The sequence below is a fragment of the Pieris brassicae genome, chromosome 5 (genome assembly GCF_905147105.1).
Source record: "Pieris brassicae chromosome 5, ilPieBrab1.1, whole genome shotgun sequence".
In the NCBI taxonomy this organism is placed as follows: domain Eukaryota; kingdom Metazoa; phylum Arthropoda; class Insecta; order Lepidoptera; family Pieridae; genus Pieris; species Pieris brassicae.
Window position 1 is genome coordinate 14,448,144 of NC_059669.1, and position 20,795 is coordinate 14,468,938.

A 20,795-nucleotide genomic window follows, 5' to 3' on the forward strand; every position below is an offset into this window, starting at 1 on the left:
CAACTTATCCTATAGTCGTATTATATCCAACTATCTACTTTCTTCGTCTCCTCCTCAGCAGATATAATTTTAGGTGTATAATTTCGTATTCCCGCCTTCTTAGGCGTTGGGGCCGGCTTCGCTTTAGCCTTTTCTGTATCGCTAAGGTAACTTTTGATGCGTTCGGTTTTTATTTCGTTATCATGGAAAGGTTGAAGCTTATGGCGCTTATCTTTCGGGATCTTGACTTGCCTGTAGAGTTCTTTATTTATTTCTTTATAGTGATCGTTTTTATACAGTGGTATGCAGTAATAGTTGGATTTAGATGATCTGTCTGAACGCCGATCATAGGCACTCGAACCGCTTCTGTATCCGCTGCTTTCTGTTGATGAATTGTCGCTCTTGTAACTGTCTGTGCTTCTCCGTAACTTGCGGTAGTCTTTATGGTAGTCGGTTGGTAGGTCAACGGATGATGCTCTATGAATTCTGTTTGCGTAATTATCTTGATAGTGCCTCACTGGCGCAACGCTGGCCTGTGCGAGTGATTGTTCTTGACCCATGATGCAGGTGATAGTGTGCTCCACGTGTCGAAATTTCTGGAATTGAGAATGGCAAATGTTTATTTTATGATAAAGTGAATATGAACGTTTTTGTTAAATAAATATTACTTATAGATATATTTATATTTTGTCAAATCAATTATATGGTAATCTAATCTAAAGTAATAAATAAACCGAGTCACCTTGAGTCATGGTAGCAGTTTTCTATGTATAATGTAAAATGCATTTGTTATATTTTAAAAGTCGGTCTATAAAACTATTACAAATTTATTTTTTAAACACAATTTATTCTTCACGTTTTACAAATCAAATTTATTATTAAGGTATACCATAGCAACGTTACATAATATTTAAGTCTGTGTAGGTACTAAAAATTGATATTAATAACTATTGTATTGTTATTCATAATATTTTTTTTAATTTACAGGTAATAAATTTGCTGTATTCGTCTTGTAAGAATTGGCATATAGATGAGAATCAAAAATAGTAAGTTAACTCGTCATGGATCTCAATCTCATTTCACTTGCTACAAGTTAAAACATATCTATTGAGTCAGAACTGAATATTTATTTTAAGAATGAACATTGATATTTTTTATTACGTTATACACATTATATATCGTATATTTGATTATTATAAATAAAAGTGGCCAAAAACAGCGTCAGCTAATTCTACTGGGAGGTCGCGATAGTTGACCTCCCAGTGAGTGAGGTGGAATCACAGAGATTCATCTCCGAATTCATCACTCGCTGTTCAGTCGAGTCAGTTAAGACCCTTCTGATGGCAATTTGTTTTAATTTGCAGATTCTATCTGTACTTCGTGTTAATACATAATGATAGCGCGTTTTAAAATCCCAACAGCGCCATCTATTGGCGTGTGGCAAGGTTGTCCTCTGTTACGATAACAATTGCACCTCTATTGTTAACGTAAGTAGTATCAAGTTGATGTGCTTAATATTTGTGTATAAATTATAAAAACAAAATCGTTTTCTTAATAAAATTTAAATAAGAACCCTGCTAAGTCCACAGTTAGCGCTATAAAGTTCATACGTGAAAGAAATTTTTGAACAGGTTTATTTACACTACTTATGATGGGCCGGTCATTTCTACAAACAAAGACTACTAGAGTAGGTATACAATATAAATGGAGTAGATTTCTATGTAGTTATATATAATATGTATAGATACAACGAGGAGAGTCGAACTTTCACTAACAATTCTAACGTGATAGCGTTATTATATCCGTTATGATCTTTTATGGACTTTCATTATTTTTCTATTCTTAAACTTTTTCTTGCATTTTGTGTTGTAAGCTAAGCCATAGCCATAGCCGCTCTAATACACGGCTTTGTAAATATGTAATTAGTTACTTAACAAAATGAACTTGTAAAAAAGATTTAATTAAGATTGACAATTATATTTTTCCTTAAATATACTTATTATTAACGCGGCTTCTCACAGCTAGCTATATAGATGCTATATATTTAGATTTTTGGTATATGTTAACATTTAAGTGGATTATTTCAAAATAGGTTTGAGTTTATTCCTTACAAAAATACAAACGCTCTCTCAATATTAGTTTACTTAATTTTTGTTCTAATTAAATAATTTAATATTCAAAAAGTGTATGCTAATTATTATTGAGGTACCGTTGCAAACGGAGTTACCTTCACATAAAAACAAACTAAACAGGCGTGAAAAGCCATTGTCTCGTCCACATTGTTAACAGTATTCACATGAGAAAGAATCGTTACGCGAACATGTTCTTTAGTTTTCAAGTAACGTGAAGCTGAGGTGAGCTTTTGTATTACCTAATTGTTGATCAGCTGACAGGAGTTGTGCTTACAATAACATTAAAGTTCAACTTATAAATTAAAATATATATAAAACAAACAATAACACTGAAAAATAGCCAAGGTTCATATTAAAAAAAGGGAAAAACAATAAAAAGTATTCAATACATTTAACTAAGTTATACCTTGGCTGTGATAAAAGCTAAAAGTAATGGTATGTATGTGGGGTTTGCTCTTGATTCAGGTGATTATGCGTTATGGATAATCGTAATAATTATTTCAACCATATTCCGCTATAACTTGGTAAATAAATGTAAAAATCAATCAAATTACAAAAGTAATAACAGAGAGACAAATGATATCTATCTCCATGATGCTCGTTCATAATTGAAACCGAGTGACGAAGCTTTATAGTAGAAAATCATTTTGTCATTATGAAGAGGGCGGCGTAACGTTTTTATTAATAATAAACGAATGCTTCTGAACATAATTTAATAATTTAAACAACTTCAATACGCTCTGGTTTTAAAGGACCTTTGTAAATATTGAAATACGTATTTAAATATTTGAGTACGATGATGTAATGTTGATCTCAAAGTTATATGATCAATTAATGTTGGGCTTAACATTGTTAATACGTGTGAGCTACGGATTTTTATAGTCAAATAGTCTTATTATAATTCAATCCAAAGGTATATTTTTTTAAGGACTTACAGCAGCATCAACAAATAAAAAAAATCAAACTAGCACCCACAAAAAACACGAATACTAAATAGAATCTTAAATCTCATTAAGAACGTGATATAAATATTAAGGTAAATTAAACATCAATACTCGGAATGATTTAATCTCTAATTGAAGATTGATAATGTTAATTGTATCGGTAACTATGCAACGAATTATGTCCGGTTAGTGATGAGATTAAGTTTTGCGTCTGTGTGTCAAATCCATTAAGGTTTTATGGGGAGTATGCTTAGCGCTAAGGGTTGACTCTAAGGTTGGGATTCAGAAACGATAACTCTTTCTCACGTATGGGAATCAGACTGAAAGCTAAGTCTCCATTTTAAATCTTACCCTAGAGAACATTTGTTTTAGTAAGTGACTCTGAGTAAGACAATAAGCATACATTCTTATCCTTTAGTTATATCCGTGAGACAATCCCTTCCTTCCTGTACTGTTCCCATCGTAACATCTTTAAATTTTTTATGTATTGTTGTATCGTATCATTAAACATTGTTTAAAAGCAGCACAAATTGTTGCCGCAAAATGGGTACCTTTAACAGGTGTACTGTATTTAATAGATACACCAAAGCCTGACAGAATATTTATTTAATTATTGTGTTCCCAAACGTGACAAAAATAGAAGCTAACCTACATGGAACAAATACTTACATAGCATAGTGAAATGAGACCATATTATTAATGCAAATATAATAAACGTATATTATATAAAAGTTTTATTTAGAAAAAGGCAATCAAGGGTTCTAGATTAATCTGTAATGATTTTGTCATTCATTCCATATAAGTAACTGTTTATTTAAATAAAGGAAATTACAACGTTATTATCACTTTAAAGTATTCCAACACACGTTGTTATAGGATAAGATAGAGGTCTTTATAGAATAGCATACGATACGATAGAGGTCTTTATAGCATAGCATACGATACGATAGAGGTCTTTATAGCATAGCATACGATACGATAAAGGTCTTTATAGCATGGCATAGGATAGAATAGAGGTATTTATAGGAAATGATAAAAGTTCAAGTTACATTCATTCAATTGAGTTAGCATGTTATATCTAGAACCTTTTAAAAACTTTCTTGATCCTATAATTTCTGGGCAATAATGTGAAATACATCGTTAAACACGTACGTCGAAGTTCTTAGTTATTGAGACACCTTATGTTGTTTTAGTATGTTTAGACATTAACAAAAACAACCTAAAGTTCTCAATTTACAAATTGTCTATATTTACTATTCCCGAGTAAACGCTGGTGACCGATTTAAACTATTTTAGTGATGACAGCTTCAGATCGTGGGGTTAGACCATAGAGATGTTTACTTAAATTTAACCTTTAACGATATTTATACATTCAACAGTGGTACTGTTCCAGCCTTTAAAGAACACTTTTTTACGGGATTGAAGCTATGTATTATTATAAACTTATAATTATTTTACATGTCTCCGTGACCACGCACGCTGTAAAGCACGCGAAACGTCACATACAATTATGCATATACATAGCTTCAATCCGGTAAAAAGTGTTTTCTTTAAATGTGTAAAAGCTATGTTAAAAAAAGATAATAAGCAGTACCACGCCTTACAGTTCAGCGTGCCACAGAACACGTACGCCAATATTTCAATCGAGTAATTCGATTCGAAATACCGAAGTGGGTCGGTGGTTTAAATACGAGGAATTGCAAACGTCAACCTAAATACACCTTACTTTTAAAGGTCATACGATCTACAGTTCCATGATGGGTCAAAGATGCCCAACGGAGAAAGCTAAAGTTTTATTGACTCAATGTTTAGCTGACCACGTATGAATATTGTGTAACTCAACAAAATTATCAGGCACTCTCAGTTTCTATTTACATATTACAGATGTTACAAAGAATTGCACTATGACAAGTAAATGTAAATTCTACCTGTTTTTGTGAAACTGAATTGATAGCCGTTTTTGAGAAATGGGGACACAACGTAGAATATATAATTAGAAATTTGTTAATCTTAAAACTTGGATTATTATATAAAAGCTTCATTAGTATCGATGTTAAAATAAAATAATCATTATGATGTACATTATATCAGAGACAATTCTTTGACAATTGACTAACTAAGAATTTATTTTTATGTAAGATTTAACCAGTAAATTCTAAATTCAAAACCAAATCATAACTCCCTAACATAACGGCGTAAAGCGTACGTTGGCGTAACAAATTTGTAATTATAAATAAGTTACATCTACGGCTAATGATAGCGTAAGGAATCTGGACAGACCGGTGAGCATGTATTCCTACAGGAAATGAACTGGCCATCTCAATGTTTAACTACTATTTCTGTAGATTATATGTATAGGACATATATGCTCGCATGGTTTACATGCGTTCTTGCCCGTTCTGACGCCGCTCAATCCGTATATAGAAGCAACAAATACATAACATACATTTGATTTTACAACTTGAAAAACAACAACAACAAACAAGTATAAGTACGAATATAACTTGAAACACTTTAAAATCAGTTACATATGTTTTTGTTATAATTCAACGCCGAATAATTCCGAAAAGTTTATTTTTGCCCCTAAGCCTAAATTACTTATTCAATTGTTTGAATATTTTTTTTTAAACGACAAATGATACTGACATTACATCATAAGTTTTTATACATGAAATACTCGACATACATCATTCTCATAGTACAGTTATATAGTGGTATTCCTCCGATGGAGCAAGAGACATTATCTCTTCTATGTTGACAATGTTTGCCTGTCTACATAAAACCCTTCGGAGTAGTAGGGGAATCTACGTGTTCTTGCGTTGTCTCCAATCCACTAATATATGAGGTTACATCGTGGTTATCTCGGCTACAAATTTATTCATATTCAATTCCAACTAAGTCGCGTTGTTATATAACGCCTCTTGATTTAAGGTCATGAAAAGATTTATTTGGGCTAAAGAACCAACTTTCCATTGCAATTAATTATTCACTGTACTCGAGAACGCTTCATTGAATACATTATTAACCGTTGTGCAATCAGGTTATGCATGTAAATAGATTAACTGTAGCGAAACGGGTCAGTTTAATAAAGCTTTTCATTCAGATTATAAAACTTCGTTTAGGAATGTATCTTAGCTTTAGGCGAAGGTAGGCAAAAGTTTACGTTAGCAAAGATGTGTATGGGATGTTATAGCAGGATATTTTGCTATATTTTTTCTGTCAAGTAATATATGTTTGTCTTAATCTGTACTTTTAAAGACCCAAGTAATCGTTTGTGAGTATTTTGACATTTCTTTTAAGTCTCTTAATGTACCTAAAAGTGTTTTACATAGTAGGATACAGAACAAATAATATATGTCTAATAAAATTATTTTTTATATAGTTTTAGAAATCCTTTACTGGCTAGTAATTGCGCCTGTTAGAATTCTTGGCGTCAACTGCGTTACACGTACGAAATCATGTCATCTCAGGCCATACGTGAAATGTATAGTCCATTACGAAAACTACTTTAAACTCTGCAAAATCAGGTCATTTAACATTGCACAAATGATATAATATTTAAAGTCTTTAGTTGCACTGCTTAAGGGCGATTCAGCCTTGGAATCAGTTAATTACTGTCTAAAAGTAGTGTCAATGTTTTAGTTAGTACATACCCTAGAACTAAGATATAAGGCACTAACCGTTAAATCGAATTATTGCTAGACATTTATAAAGCTATTTGGTTTATAATTATTCTTAACTGGCAGTTGAGACTGCCTTTCAAACTAGAAGAACTCCTCCGGGATTCAATTCCAGGACGAAGTTACAGATGTGGAGGTTTAGGTATTGGTAGATAGATCTTTTAATTACCTGAAATCCATGTTTGCGAAGCTATGCGGAAGTTAAACACTCACATGCACAGATTCTATCAAATTTAGAAAACTTTCATTCACTATTTAAAAAGAACCGTTTCTCGTTAAAAAACGTTCTCGATTTAAATTTGAAAATGGAATAACATTCGAGCTAGAAAGTCGTGTTCCGGTACTTTCTTTAGACGCGTGCGCTGAGTGGCTATGGTGCGGACTTTGTGGCGATCAACCAGTGAACGGTTAGACCCCTGTCTATACAAGATGTGTATATTTGTTAACTCTCTAAATTTCGTTAATCATATTTCAAAACAACTAAATTTATTCGTGATGTTTTAGTATAATTACTTATTATCCTCAATATTTTAAACTTACACAAAGTTTCATTGCAGTTTTAATCGTGTTTCAAGATATAAATGTAACTGTTACTGAGAAGTTTGCCAAAAAGCTATCCAGTTATGTAGGTTTAGGTAGTTTCAAAGGAGTTCAAACTATACTTATTTAGTTTTTACAATAAATTACTAGATAAAGGTGCCACCACACCACGCCCCTATTTTTTTATTATAGATTATAGTTTGCAAGCACATTTTATGGTTTCTAAAATTTCCTTTTACAAACCTAAATTTTAATAAAGTAAAAAGTAAAAAAAATAAAGAGTCTTTTGAAACCACCATTAGCTATTTTAGAATTATCTGTTCCCATAAAAAAAATTCTTGTGCTGCCATCTTTGAGAAGTTTGTTAAAACGTCAATATGTAGTCTATGTATATTTCAAAGTCGATGTTATTAGAGTTCCAATAAATTAACATAGAGGGCGCTGTAGTAAAAGCAGCATGTTTTATTTAGTATTCTTATATACTTAAAAACAAGTGAATTTTTGTATTTACTTCATTCTAAAAATTTTAAAGATATAAGAATAAAAATTATTTTACTTGACAACTTTTTTGGAGAAAACTAAGTATTTCATGTAATGTCTAGTAGTATTTAATTTTATATTTATTTTATTTGATAATGATTTGATTTGACACAATTTACGAAGACGAGAGACGATTCACACGAACGACATCGCACACACATGTTTAGACACCCACGCATATTCACGCGATTGCTTAGCTAATTTGGTCAAACTTTTATTAAGTTTCTTTAATTGATATTTTTACACAACATTTATCTTATCTGTACCTCTGAAGAGCCGCTCACAACGCAGGAATGTCCTTGTGTGACCAGCAAATACATATGCAATAGTGTAATTTGTTTATTTATTAGGAAACCTTACGGCTTACAGCTTACTCTAATTATTAATTTGTAAATAAAAACGCGATTTGAACGGTCTACTGACTAAACAATAATATTGTAAAACAGAGAGAATGCTTGTAGGGCGTGGGAGTGTGTGTGTAAGTGTAACAGAAGCGCGTGTGTAATTTTGCCTTGATTCGGTGACATGTCTAATAGTGTCTACGAATATCTTTTTTAAAATAATTTTGAGGGGGATTGAATATGTCTTGTGATAAAAAAGTAGTTTTCAGGTAATTGATTAAATAATGTAAAGTGTAGTTATGAAATGTAGAAGGTACTGAAAGCAGTGGAGTATTTGTCCTTGTCGGAGGAGTTTTAAAGGTTTTATATGGAATTGATTATTAAGTATATCGTATAGGAACATAATGAACAGAAGTTGATGCGCTAACTGATATTGAAATACACGATTGCTAATAGTCCCTGTAATCTTTTATCATTGTAATCAAAGTGATGAAATGAATTTTCTAATGTTTTTTAAATGTTCTATTACTAATTTATTATTAACGTGTACTTGTTCATGGACATGTTAGTTACAATTTCTAGATCGATCCAATAAACGCAATGTGAAATCAATAAGAGAAAGAGAGAGCTTACATTTATATGACGTAACATATGTCACTGAACTGTATGATAAAAATATTTGTTATTATCATATTGTGTATTTCGTATAGGCTAATGGAAATCATTTTTTCTTTTAAATCTTCGGAAACCTAAATCCAATTTAGTGTAATTTTTTAGAATACACGCAACCTACAAATTGAATTACGTTTCGTTTCACGTCTCTACGCTTATTATACATAGGACAGCCGTAAATTATTGATTTCCATCTTTGAGGTTTTTTTGATAGTTTAGTTCTTTCTAGACGTTCTTTCGATAGTTTAGTGTTTGGCAGTTTATTGATATTATTAACTTAAACATATCAATAAATTAATTTTATTATTAATTTTTAATAACTAAGGTTATTATTTTTTTCTGTATGTTTTCGATAGTGTTAAAATTAGGTAATTCTGTGATATTGATTTCCATTCACGAGTGCTAAATTTAGCAGGTGTATGTTTATGCAAAAATTTCTTGGAAATTTTAGCCATATCAAATAAATCCGCGATTTTATTCTGATTCATATCATTACGTTCAAGTTGCACTAAACTGTGGATCAGATATCCACGAATTTTCTAATTTGTATTATTTTATATACCTTCGACCAAATGGACTCTCAAAATACCAGAGGGCTCGAAAGTGAGTTGCTTAGAAATCTAATTGTAATTTTAATTTACTTTTATATGTTTAAGAGTCAAAACAATTATCTATAAAAGGCAGATGAAATGTCTAGCGTGAATTCCACTTTTAGAACTAATACCGTGTGTACACATTAATAATACATTAATTAAAAGTGTAGTATTTTTCTCTTTCATCAGATTCTAACATCTTAATGATGTTAGTAAACTTATTAAAAGTCTAAAGTTATATATTTTGATGACGAACGAGGAATAAATAGGGATTTGGCATAACTATTACCGCACCATATCTTTTTATATACATTTATATAACGTTATGGTTTACAATACTTAAGCGGAATTGGGGGCCATACCGCTCGCATGAACGTTGGCAGATGGACAAAAGGGCTACCAGGAAAAAGAAAGAGAGGTCACCCTCTTGCACGGTGGGCTGACGAGCTTAAGGAGAAGATTGGAATTTTCTTCCATGCTCTAGGCAGAGAGAGATGGAGCTAATGGATGAGGCCTATACTCTATAAGAGGTCCTTTAAGAAAATAGATATAATTTATTTATTTTAAGTTTGTGTATATTTTGTAGGCTTAGTTTTTTTTTATAGTTTACAAATGTTAAATAAGATTATGTAAATCTACACTAATATACAAGAAGAAAGATTTGATTTCTTGTTTATCCCTGATGGTTTTAGATGAAATGTGTGAAAAATACTAATGAAAATTCGTAAATTGCTTATGCTGCGGAAACTATGGACAAAAGAGCAATGTTGTACTACAGTATTATAGTAGACATCGAAGAGCTATTCGAATCATCAACGACCAGTGAATTGGCGTTGCGTAGAGATATGGAGTCTCTCTGCATCTTCTACCGCATTTACTATAGAGAATGTTGAGAATGACTAATACCTACAGTTGTGTTTCTTCATCGTACTTCAAGGCAAAATACAAAATACCATCCGTATCACCTCGACATCAGTCGTTCTACAACTGAGCGTGGCTTAAGGCAATTTTTTCCCCGCATCACCCCTATGTGAAATCCCACTGAAGTAAATTTACGCACCAATTCGATTTAGGGGCCTTCAAGAAAAGAGCGCACGGATTCTTAAAAGGCCGGCAATATACTTGCGAGTCTTCTGGCAATGTGAGTGTCCATGGGAAGCATCAAAAGTATCACTTCAGGTGAGCCTTCTGCATTTTGCCTATTACATAAATAAATCAATGTCTACAAAAAAGTCTGTGATATGTCTAACAAATAAATAAATATTTTAGCATTTAAAAGTCTATTTACCTAGCAAAGCTGTGTAGAAAATATCGTACTACGACCGAATGATTACGGATATATAAAATAAATCTTTTTATGTAACAGTAGTATTGTGAAATAATTTTTGTCATCGCATCTTCAATATATAATTACTTATTACGGAAGAATAATAACCTTAAATCACGATACATTTACATACACGTATGCACGAAATTATTGAACGTCATATATGTGGTGGGAATTTTTTCATGTACATGAACATGACAATTCTACCAAAGCCACGCAAAAACTATTTTAACATATCGCAAATATTTTTACTGTTTGTTTATAGACTCATTATAAATTACAAGTACTTTTTTATATCTTATCATAGGAGCTGCAAATGTCTGTTTCGTGAATTTTTAATAGGCAAGTTAGTGATCTGACTTATTTGCCTGATATTTTTAATTGCCGGTTGCCTTACGATGCTTTGCTTCATACGAGTGAAAAGCGCACATATAAAGGAAACTAGTGATGCGGTTCCCCAGGTTTGGGAGTCGCTAGCCATGGGCCTCTCATGCTGTGTGATTTATCTGGAATGATTGTGATCAATAGATTTGACAGTTATCATTTGTGGTCTGTAGTTTTTATCTGTAAATCTTTGTTTTGCGTTAGTAATTCACATTGGTTTCTTGGAATACTTGCATGAAGGCCGTCTGATCATGAGGATGCCAGAGGGCTGGCAGGCATTACCTTTTAAGAATTGGTACACTCTTTTCTTGAAGAACTGTACTTCAGTGGGTAGCTGGTTTCCCATAGTAATTGCGTGCGGTAAAATCTTCCTTAAGAAACGCTCCGTTGTGGAACAACAGACGTCGGATGGAATTTCGACATTCTCACTCGCCTGGTTATATAAATTTAAAGAGCATATAATTTAATTAAAAGACTTTAGATTAACCACTGCACCACTTCTAATGAATTTTACAATTACATAATAATTGCGTTTGAGATCATTAGTACAACATCTCAACGGATGAGGGCTTCATGTAATTGTTTTATTTATGCTCGTCTTACGTATTACTTTCAATTTTATCTGTTGAAATCAATTTCTTAATTTTGGAAGCTTCTCTAAAATAGGTTGAGGTTTTATATCTCGAAAGTGTGTTCGAAAATATTTTCATAATTAGATGGTTTTTGAAGTTTTACAACGTTCCTTGTCTCTAGCGGATATTTAATATTATTTATATAAATAAATATTTATATAAATAAATAAATATAAATATATATATTAATTGCATAATGTAATAATACGTAACAATATTTTTGAAGAAATAAGCAGCGCTTCGTGGACGTGTTCCAAATCAAAATATCATTTCTTCGACTAGATAACATAATATACACTTATGAAAGTCAATTAACCGTATATATAAATTAACATTTAGTGCCTGGTATTTGGAACGAAAAACAAGTCAAAATCATGAAAAACAAAACAAAACGCCAGCTTTTCAATCCTTGTATATTACCTGTACTAACTGGATCTAAAACTTGGGGGTCTACTCAAGCAGCAGACTAATCTGCAGAAGGTATGTCAAAGATAGTTGGAACAATGTATGACAGGTAAGAAAAGAAGGGAAAATAAAGAATAACAGCGTTAAGAAAAATAACTAAGATAACAGATTTTACAATAAATGAACTAAAGCGGAAATGGTTGGGGAACATCGCAAGACGAACAGAAAAGTGGAACAAAAAACTACTAAACTCGTGCCAAAGGTACAGAAAACGAAAATCGCAACGATAAAACGGATTTGAAGGAGGCCTTTGCCAAAATAGGCCACATAGAAAGATTAGAAGAGGATTGAAATGGAAATGTGTTTAAATGTAAATGAATTTGAATAAAGGCTTTTATTATTATGTATTTTAAAGCAGAATATGCCTAAATCAAATATATTATAGAAATCTATTGTGTTCATGCAATACCCGACGTATTTCTGGCCCGTTCTAAACATTTTCAGTGTTACCTAGGTATTATGGATGAACAATAATCATGCAAAAACCATTTAAAAGGGTTACACAACACCATAATGGTCTTCTAAGCCTGCGACTTCGTAGAAGATTCTAAAAATATTAAACCGCAAGCATTAAGCAATTATTTACCAACACTAATTTCATAACTAACTTGACCTAAGCATATACATAAATACAAGTATTGCGGTCTACATACTATCATTTATTCGTGAAAACCGTATCCAACTGGTTTGTTACACAATGTTTAGCTATACATAATATATTTTAATATTTATGGCAATACATAACATGGTAATTTGATTTATTGCGCTAAATACGACATAGATAAAATTGTATAATGCTCTGTGGAAATAACGACTATTTTTCGGCGGTTTTTCGTAGGAATCTGTTAAATCGATTTGTCTTTTAAATTCTTAAGCATTTTATATGATAACGACAAATTATAATAGCCTTCCTACGTGCAGCAAAAAATCCTCCAATGTCCAATAATACATTTTAATTTAATTTATTGCTCTAAATATGACATAGATAAAATTGTATTATGCTCTGTGGAAATAACGACTATTTTTCGTAGGAAGCCGCTGTAACGCGTTCGTTACTTTTTGTTCATTTAGTATGAAAATGACAAATGATAGAATAATTCCTATGGCCTCCAAAACTTCCTCTAAAACTGTGATAAATGCCCAGAGAAGATGTATTTATTTACGTAATAGTACGTGTTTACTTCTACTGGTATCTGTTTTCTTTGTAAAGTGTTCTAAACGAAAAGTATTCCTAATAATTTCAACAGTAGCTTAATCCTCAATGATATATTAAAAGTCTTATTTCATATTATGCAAATGCACATTAATCTTAACGTATATTAACACAATTCTTTATAATTTGCATAAATTTAACAAAATACTTAATGGGTATATTTATGGCTACCAAAATCTAGAGATCTCTCTCAATAAAATTATTTGAGCGAACTGTGACTCACGAGTAAAATTATATAGAGTATTGACTTATGTTATCTGTTTAGTATGTTTTGTTTATCAATGTTATCTATAATGTAAATAAGAAAAACTCGTAATACATAGCAATCACTAATAAATATCATAGTAATATATAAAAAAGGTTTGTCACACACACAGGTTCTACATACAGCTGAGCGTTTTTAAAGGTTTTTCCGCCACTACGTATATGGAACGAGCTGCCCACTGAAGTATTTCCGAACCATTTCGACTTAGGCTCTTCAAAGAACAGAGTGTACTAATCCATACTCGTTACGTTTTTATTCGTTAAGTAGAATCTCTCTATAATTTGATTTTTTTTCCAGTTCCTTGAAATATACTTGATATATTGAATAAAATCCTTACTCTCTGTTATTTGAAGTGTTTATCATGTACAGACTTGTCAATTGTTTTTTTTTAATTCTTTGCACAATGATAGACTGAAATCGCTCACTTAATTAAGGTTTAAAAAATTGTGAATTATTTTTATTGAATAAATATATGCAGAATAATAATATAGAAATAATAAATCACGAATTTAGTTAAATTCTTATGCACTTGAGTCCCAAACCTCGTGGTTGTAACTTGTAAAGCTTGTTATTTTAAACTCTTAGTAATTTAAAATTCATCTCTGGTTTTGAGTTTTAACACATCGAGAGTCGACTGTTCGCAATACTGTTGTGTTAAAAGTTCAATTATCATAAAAGGTCAAACTGATCAGATCAGTCAAAGTTATCAACGAGGAAGTATCGTGAACGTGACGAGTCATCGTTGTAAGCGAAAATAAATTCCAATGGTTCAAGACGCGAACTAAATAACTAGGGTTGTCATAAAGACCAAAAGGTATCATAACAGTTACTATTATTTTTACTGGGAACAGTCACTGTCAGCTGGAAGCTACTTATGAAGTGCCCTACAATAATAGTTTATCTTTTTGCTATACATGTGTATAGTTCTTTTTATAAATAATTATTTATCAGAAGTTTCATTATTATGGACCTAAAGAAGAGAGGAACTTGCAAGAGAATTTTTCAAACTTTTCTCATAAATTTTACATTAACAAACGCGTGTATTTTGTATCATTTTGTAGCTCTATAATTATAAAAAACTTAAAAATAAATTTATAGAGTAGAATTGTGGTTGGTTCATCAACTGTGTCTTAATTCAATTAATCATTAACTCAGACATTGTTGATAGCCCTACGATAAGCGTAATAATGTTATCGTATTGCATAATCGGAAGAGCACGTTGGGTGTGCGTTTCACTTTTCACGGTAAACAAAGGCTTATTGTCAATACATTACGTTAACAAGCATAAGTTAATTGTCTATGGTCTGTCTGTAGTCTACAATGAACGATTATTAATTAGCTTGAATACTTTGTAATTGTTTACAGTTTAAAATTGTTTTTAACCGACTCCAGACTCAAAGGCGTGATTATCATGAACTAAGTTCGCATAACTAACCTGTGCATTATAGAACTGGAAAACGTCAAAATCCAGCATGTCTTGGACCCTTGACTGGACAGAAGGCAAGGACCTTTACTTTACTATAACAAAGTGGCCAAGTACGAGCCGGTCGCGCCCATAGTAGCAAGCATTTTTTTGGGATTCATGTTGAAACATTATCTACATCTGAGATACCGCTATACTACGTGAAAATTAAATAAAAACTTGAACACAAAACAGTAAAAGAAAATGTCACAGGTAGTTAAGTTCTTACTATTTAGAGAGTTTCTTTTAGACAATCCAGACTTAAATAAATAATTAATTATACTTAAAATAAAAATACAAGCACAGATTACAATAAAACATAAAAAATGCGATATATCATTCAAACCTCAATTTTCTAGTACAACGAACGAGATATATTTAAATTATTCGGTTGAATCATAATAAACAATGTCATTTATTATGAAGCATATCTTAGTGAGTGCCGTTAAGAAACACGATAAAAATTCTCTTGGTTTATGTAGATGAATAATAACGTTTCAAACTTATATATATTTATGTTCATAACACGATTAAATAATCGTTTAAATTTTGTTTAAGCATAAATTGAATGTGAAAAAAAAGCTAATTGCCATATTCTAAGCGTTTGAAAAAGTATTCATCGTAGTCATAAGTAATTTAGTGATTTTATTACAATTAGATGATTACGTCCATAGTGTAACAAAAATGCATGTCTCATTTATATTGATTTGAAATTTCATCATTTCATACATTTTTGAATTTTATTTAGAAAAAGGAAACTGGACCTGGAAAGGAATGTGAATGCAAAGATGCGGAAACCAAGCAGGATCGTTTAAATAAATATGATTGTAAATTACACGTAAATGCTTTATTTCTAAAGCGATAGCCACATAACTCGCTTTCGTATAACGCGATTTTTCGTCACCAATATAACGCGGTATTACCCGAGATTTATCAATTTATATTTCTATAATATGAAATTTATAATTATTTGTAAAGTCCATAATTAGTTTTGCGTACCTTTGCACGTGTTTAGGGATTCTGTTTAAAAGTGTGTTTCAAGTCTATAATAAGTATAAATAACAAACTTTTACAAAACCATTTAACAAAATATGAATTAATTATTAATCATCTAAATAATATTAAATTCGTGAACTGTCAAAACATCATGTTTGTTTTCATCAGCCAAGTTTTGTATTTACAGAAAGAAGGGTTCGCTCAAAAACACCTCTAGGTGTTTCGATAAAGAACGTACTCGACGGTAAAAGCTTCTCTAAACATAAATGAGAGCATGATACCGCGTATTTCTAAGAAAATGTATGTAAGTGTAACAAGAAATTCGTCAAAACTAAATGGCTTGGAAAATATAGGGCATAATGCGGGTTTTTAAAAATTATTGCTCAAGATGTGTTGTTTAATGCTCCGATTGTTAAATAGTTTCACGGTAGTGTTTATTTGAAATTTTTATTTTGAGTTTATTTTCATTACGTATATTTGCTAAAAACTAGGGTCGTGAATTCTAACTGGTAGTTATTATAACTCTAGGACGTGAAAAAAACATTATCCTTATTTTTATAGCTCACTGATGTACATCCGTACCAATTCCCTCCTTCAAGAGAAAACCGTACCAATTCTTAAAAAGCCGGCAACACAGTTGTGAGCCTTTTTAACAGGAGGTGAGCCTCTCATTTGCTAATTTTTATATTAAAAGAACAGCGAGAGTTATGTAACCTAACGTAACCTAACCTTAGTTAGTTTACGTATATATTTTAAAAATAGAGAGCGATTTCTACCAAATATTACCGATTTACTTCAACTTGTATCCAAAAACTTCTGGAATGTCAGTTTTGGTTGTAATACTCGTTAACAATCCATAAAATATAATACATTCCCGTTCTCAGGAATGTAAAATATGTTTTCGTAATAGGTAATAGTAGTAGTAGTACCAATTAAAGATACAGTCTTTTATTAGTCCAGCGTCGCAAACCCTTGTTTTGAATCAACCCAAGAGGATAGTGAGGAACCAGGGGGACATGGGCGACGGTGAAGACCAAGGTTGTTAGCGATAAAAAAAGCCGGGACCAGTTTAGTGCACATTTAACAAAGACGTTGCGGTTATTAGTTTAGACATTTAGACAGCATTTAGATGCTGTCTCCAACACTATCGACATCATATCGCAGAGTGAGTTCACAGTAGCGATATTGTGTATCTTATGTATTCAATATTATATTTTATTTTTAATTACGTCACTATCGTATTGGCTTAGTACTGTATGTATTTTTGTGAATATATAAAATTTTCGTTAAAAACAGTTTACACTTAGCTTCGATGAAAGTGTTTCATTTCTTTGAACATACAACAACCGTCACAGAACTTGACTCGAATTCAAGTTAATTTCTTATACAATCCGATTGTTTATTGCGATAAAGCAGACTGCTAAGCACCACAATTATTATGTTTCTTATTTCTTGTATTATATAAAAGAAATCAGTGGCGCTACAACCATTTTAGGACGTAGATTTCATGATAATTTGTCAATCTAATAGGCAAATACATGATCAGCCTCCTGTGTTTGACACATGCGCTCTATTTTTTGGGTCTAAGGCAAGCCGGTTTCGGCGCGATGTCTTACTTCACCGTTCCAGCGAATGTTTAATGTGCCCATAGAAAAAAATCTATTGGCCTATTCCAGCCGGCGATCGAACTTACGACCTCGAGAATGAGAGTCGCTGAAGCCACGAGGCGAACACTGCTCTCTTGTATTATATAGTCTGAATAAAATCCTAAGGAAGTGTGCTGAGCTGATACTTTTCTACATAGATAATTTTGGCTATGTTTTATTACAATTCACAGAAATCAAATTAAGAATCTTTAAAATGACATATTAGTATGCATTTTTATATTTCAGTCGTTTGCTAGGACGCATTATAGATTTAAACAAAATATCTATGTTTTACAAGTAGTAAGGGTAATTTTTTTTTACAAATATTGAGCATATATGTTCCATAATTACGATGTACTCTATCTATTTAATAGTTGGGAAAAGTTATTATATAAAACGCAGCCAGAAGTAATCAGTTGATCGCTAAATTACAAAATTCATGTCACATTTTAAAATATAAAAATCAAAATTTCTCGCACTTTTAACAGGACTGATGGTAAGTAAGATTCAAGAACGTGGCTTAGTGGAAACTATGCCGACATGAATATGTGTATTTTTGATTTACGGAGATCAGAGCGCTATGTTTCGATTCTGAATGTATATAATAGTACAATTAAAATACAGATTATAACATATTAGAATTCCTCTTTTTTAATTTTAATTATTACTACGAATTCTCGTTAATCGTAATAAAATCATTGCTTTGTCTCTATATATGGTGTATTTTATCAATATCGTATTGTCCACGGCAGTTGCAGCTATAACAGTCAGATATATACCAAAAGGTTTTTTTTAAATTAGTATTGCTCTACGTATTATGGTATAAATATGATCATGAGTTTTGGATTTGATTATTTGATAAAAACTCCTTTGTTAGGTACTGAATTCTTCCTTTACGATGTCATCAACTTTCATTGTATTCTCAGTATTTGGTCTTCTTTGTAGAATTTGATTTTACGTTTTTTTGGAACCTTGTTTAAGAAACTGTGTGGCAATTTTGAATGTTATGTCTATATTTTTGTTTAATTTGTTTGGTTTGGAACCTAACAAATTTCTTTAATACGGTTCCATATTCATTCTCTAATATAAAATACCCTTAAACTCACCACTAATAATATGTTAAAATATTTAATATACATACCAATAAAGCATTGGCTATTTGCGCAGGAATCCAAATTATTCGTGGTTTTTTAGAAGCACATGTTCGATTTCACTATAAGTTACCGACGGAGCGGTCGGCGCGAACGCCACTTAGCCACTGCGCGTGCGCACATAATTCTCCTACTCTGATCACTTTTTAAAACGCTACAGTTTCTATATTTTTTATGGACACAGATATTCCATAAATTTTATTAATATTGCGTGGCAACTAATTATATTTATCTGTATGAAAAATGCCTGTAATAAATTTGATGCCTCGATAGAGTCAGATGCAACATAAAATAATAAAGAGTATTATTTTTTTAAATGAAAATAAATATGTACGTATATTTGTTTTCATATCACGGATTTTCTAGGAGATTTTTTTCTATTCATTCATTAATTTGTGCAAAGCGCGTATTGAAAAAAGAATCAAGTTTCTTGCTTCAATTTTTTTTAATTTAATTTATTAAAAAGATTATGTTATAAATATATAAAAAAAACTTTGTACATAAAAATCTTCACGCAGAATATTTCTCTTACTATTTCTTGATATTGTGTTAATACATTATTAAATAAAAAAACTTTATACACACATACATAAAACTTTTGAAATTGGTTGTAAACGTAAAACGTAGAAGCTAGAAGTAGTACCATCGTAGTCTGTTAGAAGTTCCTCAACCCTCTCGTGGGGTATGGGGAAAAGTTTTGCATCTTTTTAATTATTTTAGGTAAGTATTTTCCTGGGAATTAAACCTATAAGGGTATGTTATATATAACTAATAAGCCGTAGAGACTGGACCTAAGAAACTAAACATGGATAATCAATCCTGAAAATGCCGAACTGTGTAAAAATCTTTCTATGTTAAACGAGTATATGTATTTTCATTATGTTATAATATTTTAGATACGAGTTGTTTCCTGTAGAAATAGAAATAGAAAGTATTCAGGAACCAATCTTGATAAACAGAGATTCGCATCGCATATAATGAAATTGCATGTAATATTGTGTCTATAATAAATTTCTTCATGGTCATAAAACGCACTATAATTTGCATGGCTTCATGTCGTTATTGCGTTTATACGCGGCTTCTCCCGAAGTGAATGATTGCAAAAGACATCAGATTATAAATTCGAAAGTTTTTTTTATACTAGTACCCTCCAACCACTAACCTTATTATACTGTACACATTACCATACATATACCATATTAATACCCAGGCCTGACTGTTATTGGTGATGACGAAAATACTTTTGTTACAATATCGTTGTATACTTTTTTATTTTTATTTTATATAACAAGGGGCAAACGCACAGGAGGCTTACTGATGTTAAATGATACTGCCGCCCATAGACACTTGCATTGCCAGAGGGCTCGCAAGAATAAACAATTAGTACGCTATTTTCTTGGAGGACCCTAAGTTGTATTGGTTCTGAAATGCATCTGTGGGCAGCTGATTCTAAATACTGGTAACGTGCGACAAAAAGTGTCAATTTCTTGCTTAATTGTCAAACCGTTTAATTTCTGGACGTAAGCATCCTCCATTTTGCTCCAGAAATACCTCCACAAGCCTTTCTATATCCAATCCAATTTATTCTGCCGAGATTTCCATTTAAGGAGCCTGCTGGTCCACAGGTTCTTGTCATTGTTCACTTACATGTTGCAACAGCCCTTGATACTTTTTTTTACTCATAGCCCACTGTGAGGATCTCAGACCTTCCACCGTGCGTTGTGTGAGCGTTATGGTTAAGATCCATAAGTAAAAACTAGGATACACACATCGTCTTTAATAATCTGAAACGTTTAGATTACAATCTAAACAGTATCTTTTTAGAGCTAAGTA

General features: G+C 31.7%; 2 protein-coding genes across 3 annotated transcripts in view; one reads left to right on the top strand and one right to left on the bottom strand.

The window, feature by feature from the left end:
• Window positions 1-20,795, top strand: part of LOC123709392 (flotillin-2) — a 158,305-nt gene that overhangs the window by 78,402 nt on the left and 59,108 nt on the right. The window lies entirely within an intron of this gene.
• LOC123709394 lies at window positions 21-19,065 on the bottom strand. 2 transcript variants are annotated; one of them, XM_045660698.1, is made up of 2 exons: window positions 18,953-19,065; window positions 21-575 (listed from the first exon to the last, which is right to left on the bottom strand). In XM_045660698.1, exon 2 carries the CDS (start codon window positions 537-539, stop codon window positions 21-23), a length of 519 nt encoding a protein of 172 aa, XP_045516654.1. In that variant the 5' UTR covers window positions 540-575; window positions 18,953-19,065. The 2 variants fall into 2 exon arrangements, with proteins under 2 accessions (XP_045516654.1, XP_045516655.1); XM_045660699.1 differs by lacking the exon at window positions 18,953-19,065 and adding an exon at window positions 6,905-7,096.

Excerpts from the sequence above, each read along its gene's own strand:
- LOC123709394 (XM_045660698.1), bottom strand. The coding sequence starts at position 539 with ATGGGTCAAGAACAATCACTCGCACAGGCCAGCGTTGCGCCAGTGAGG.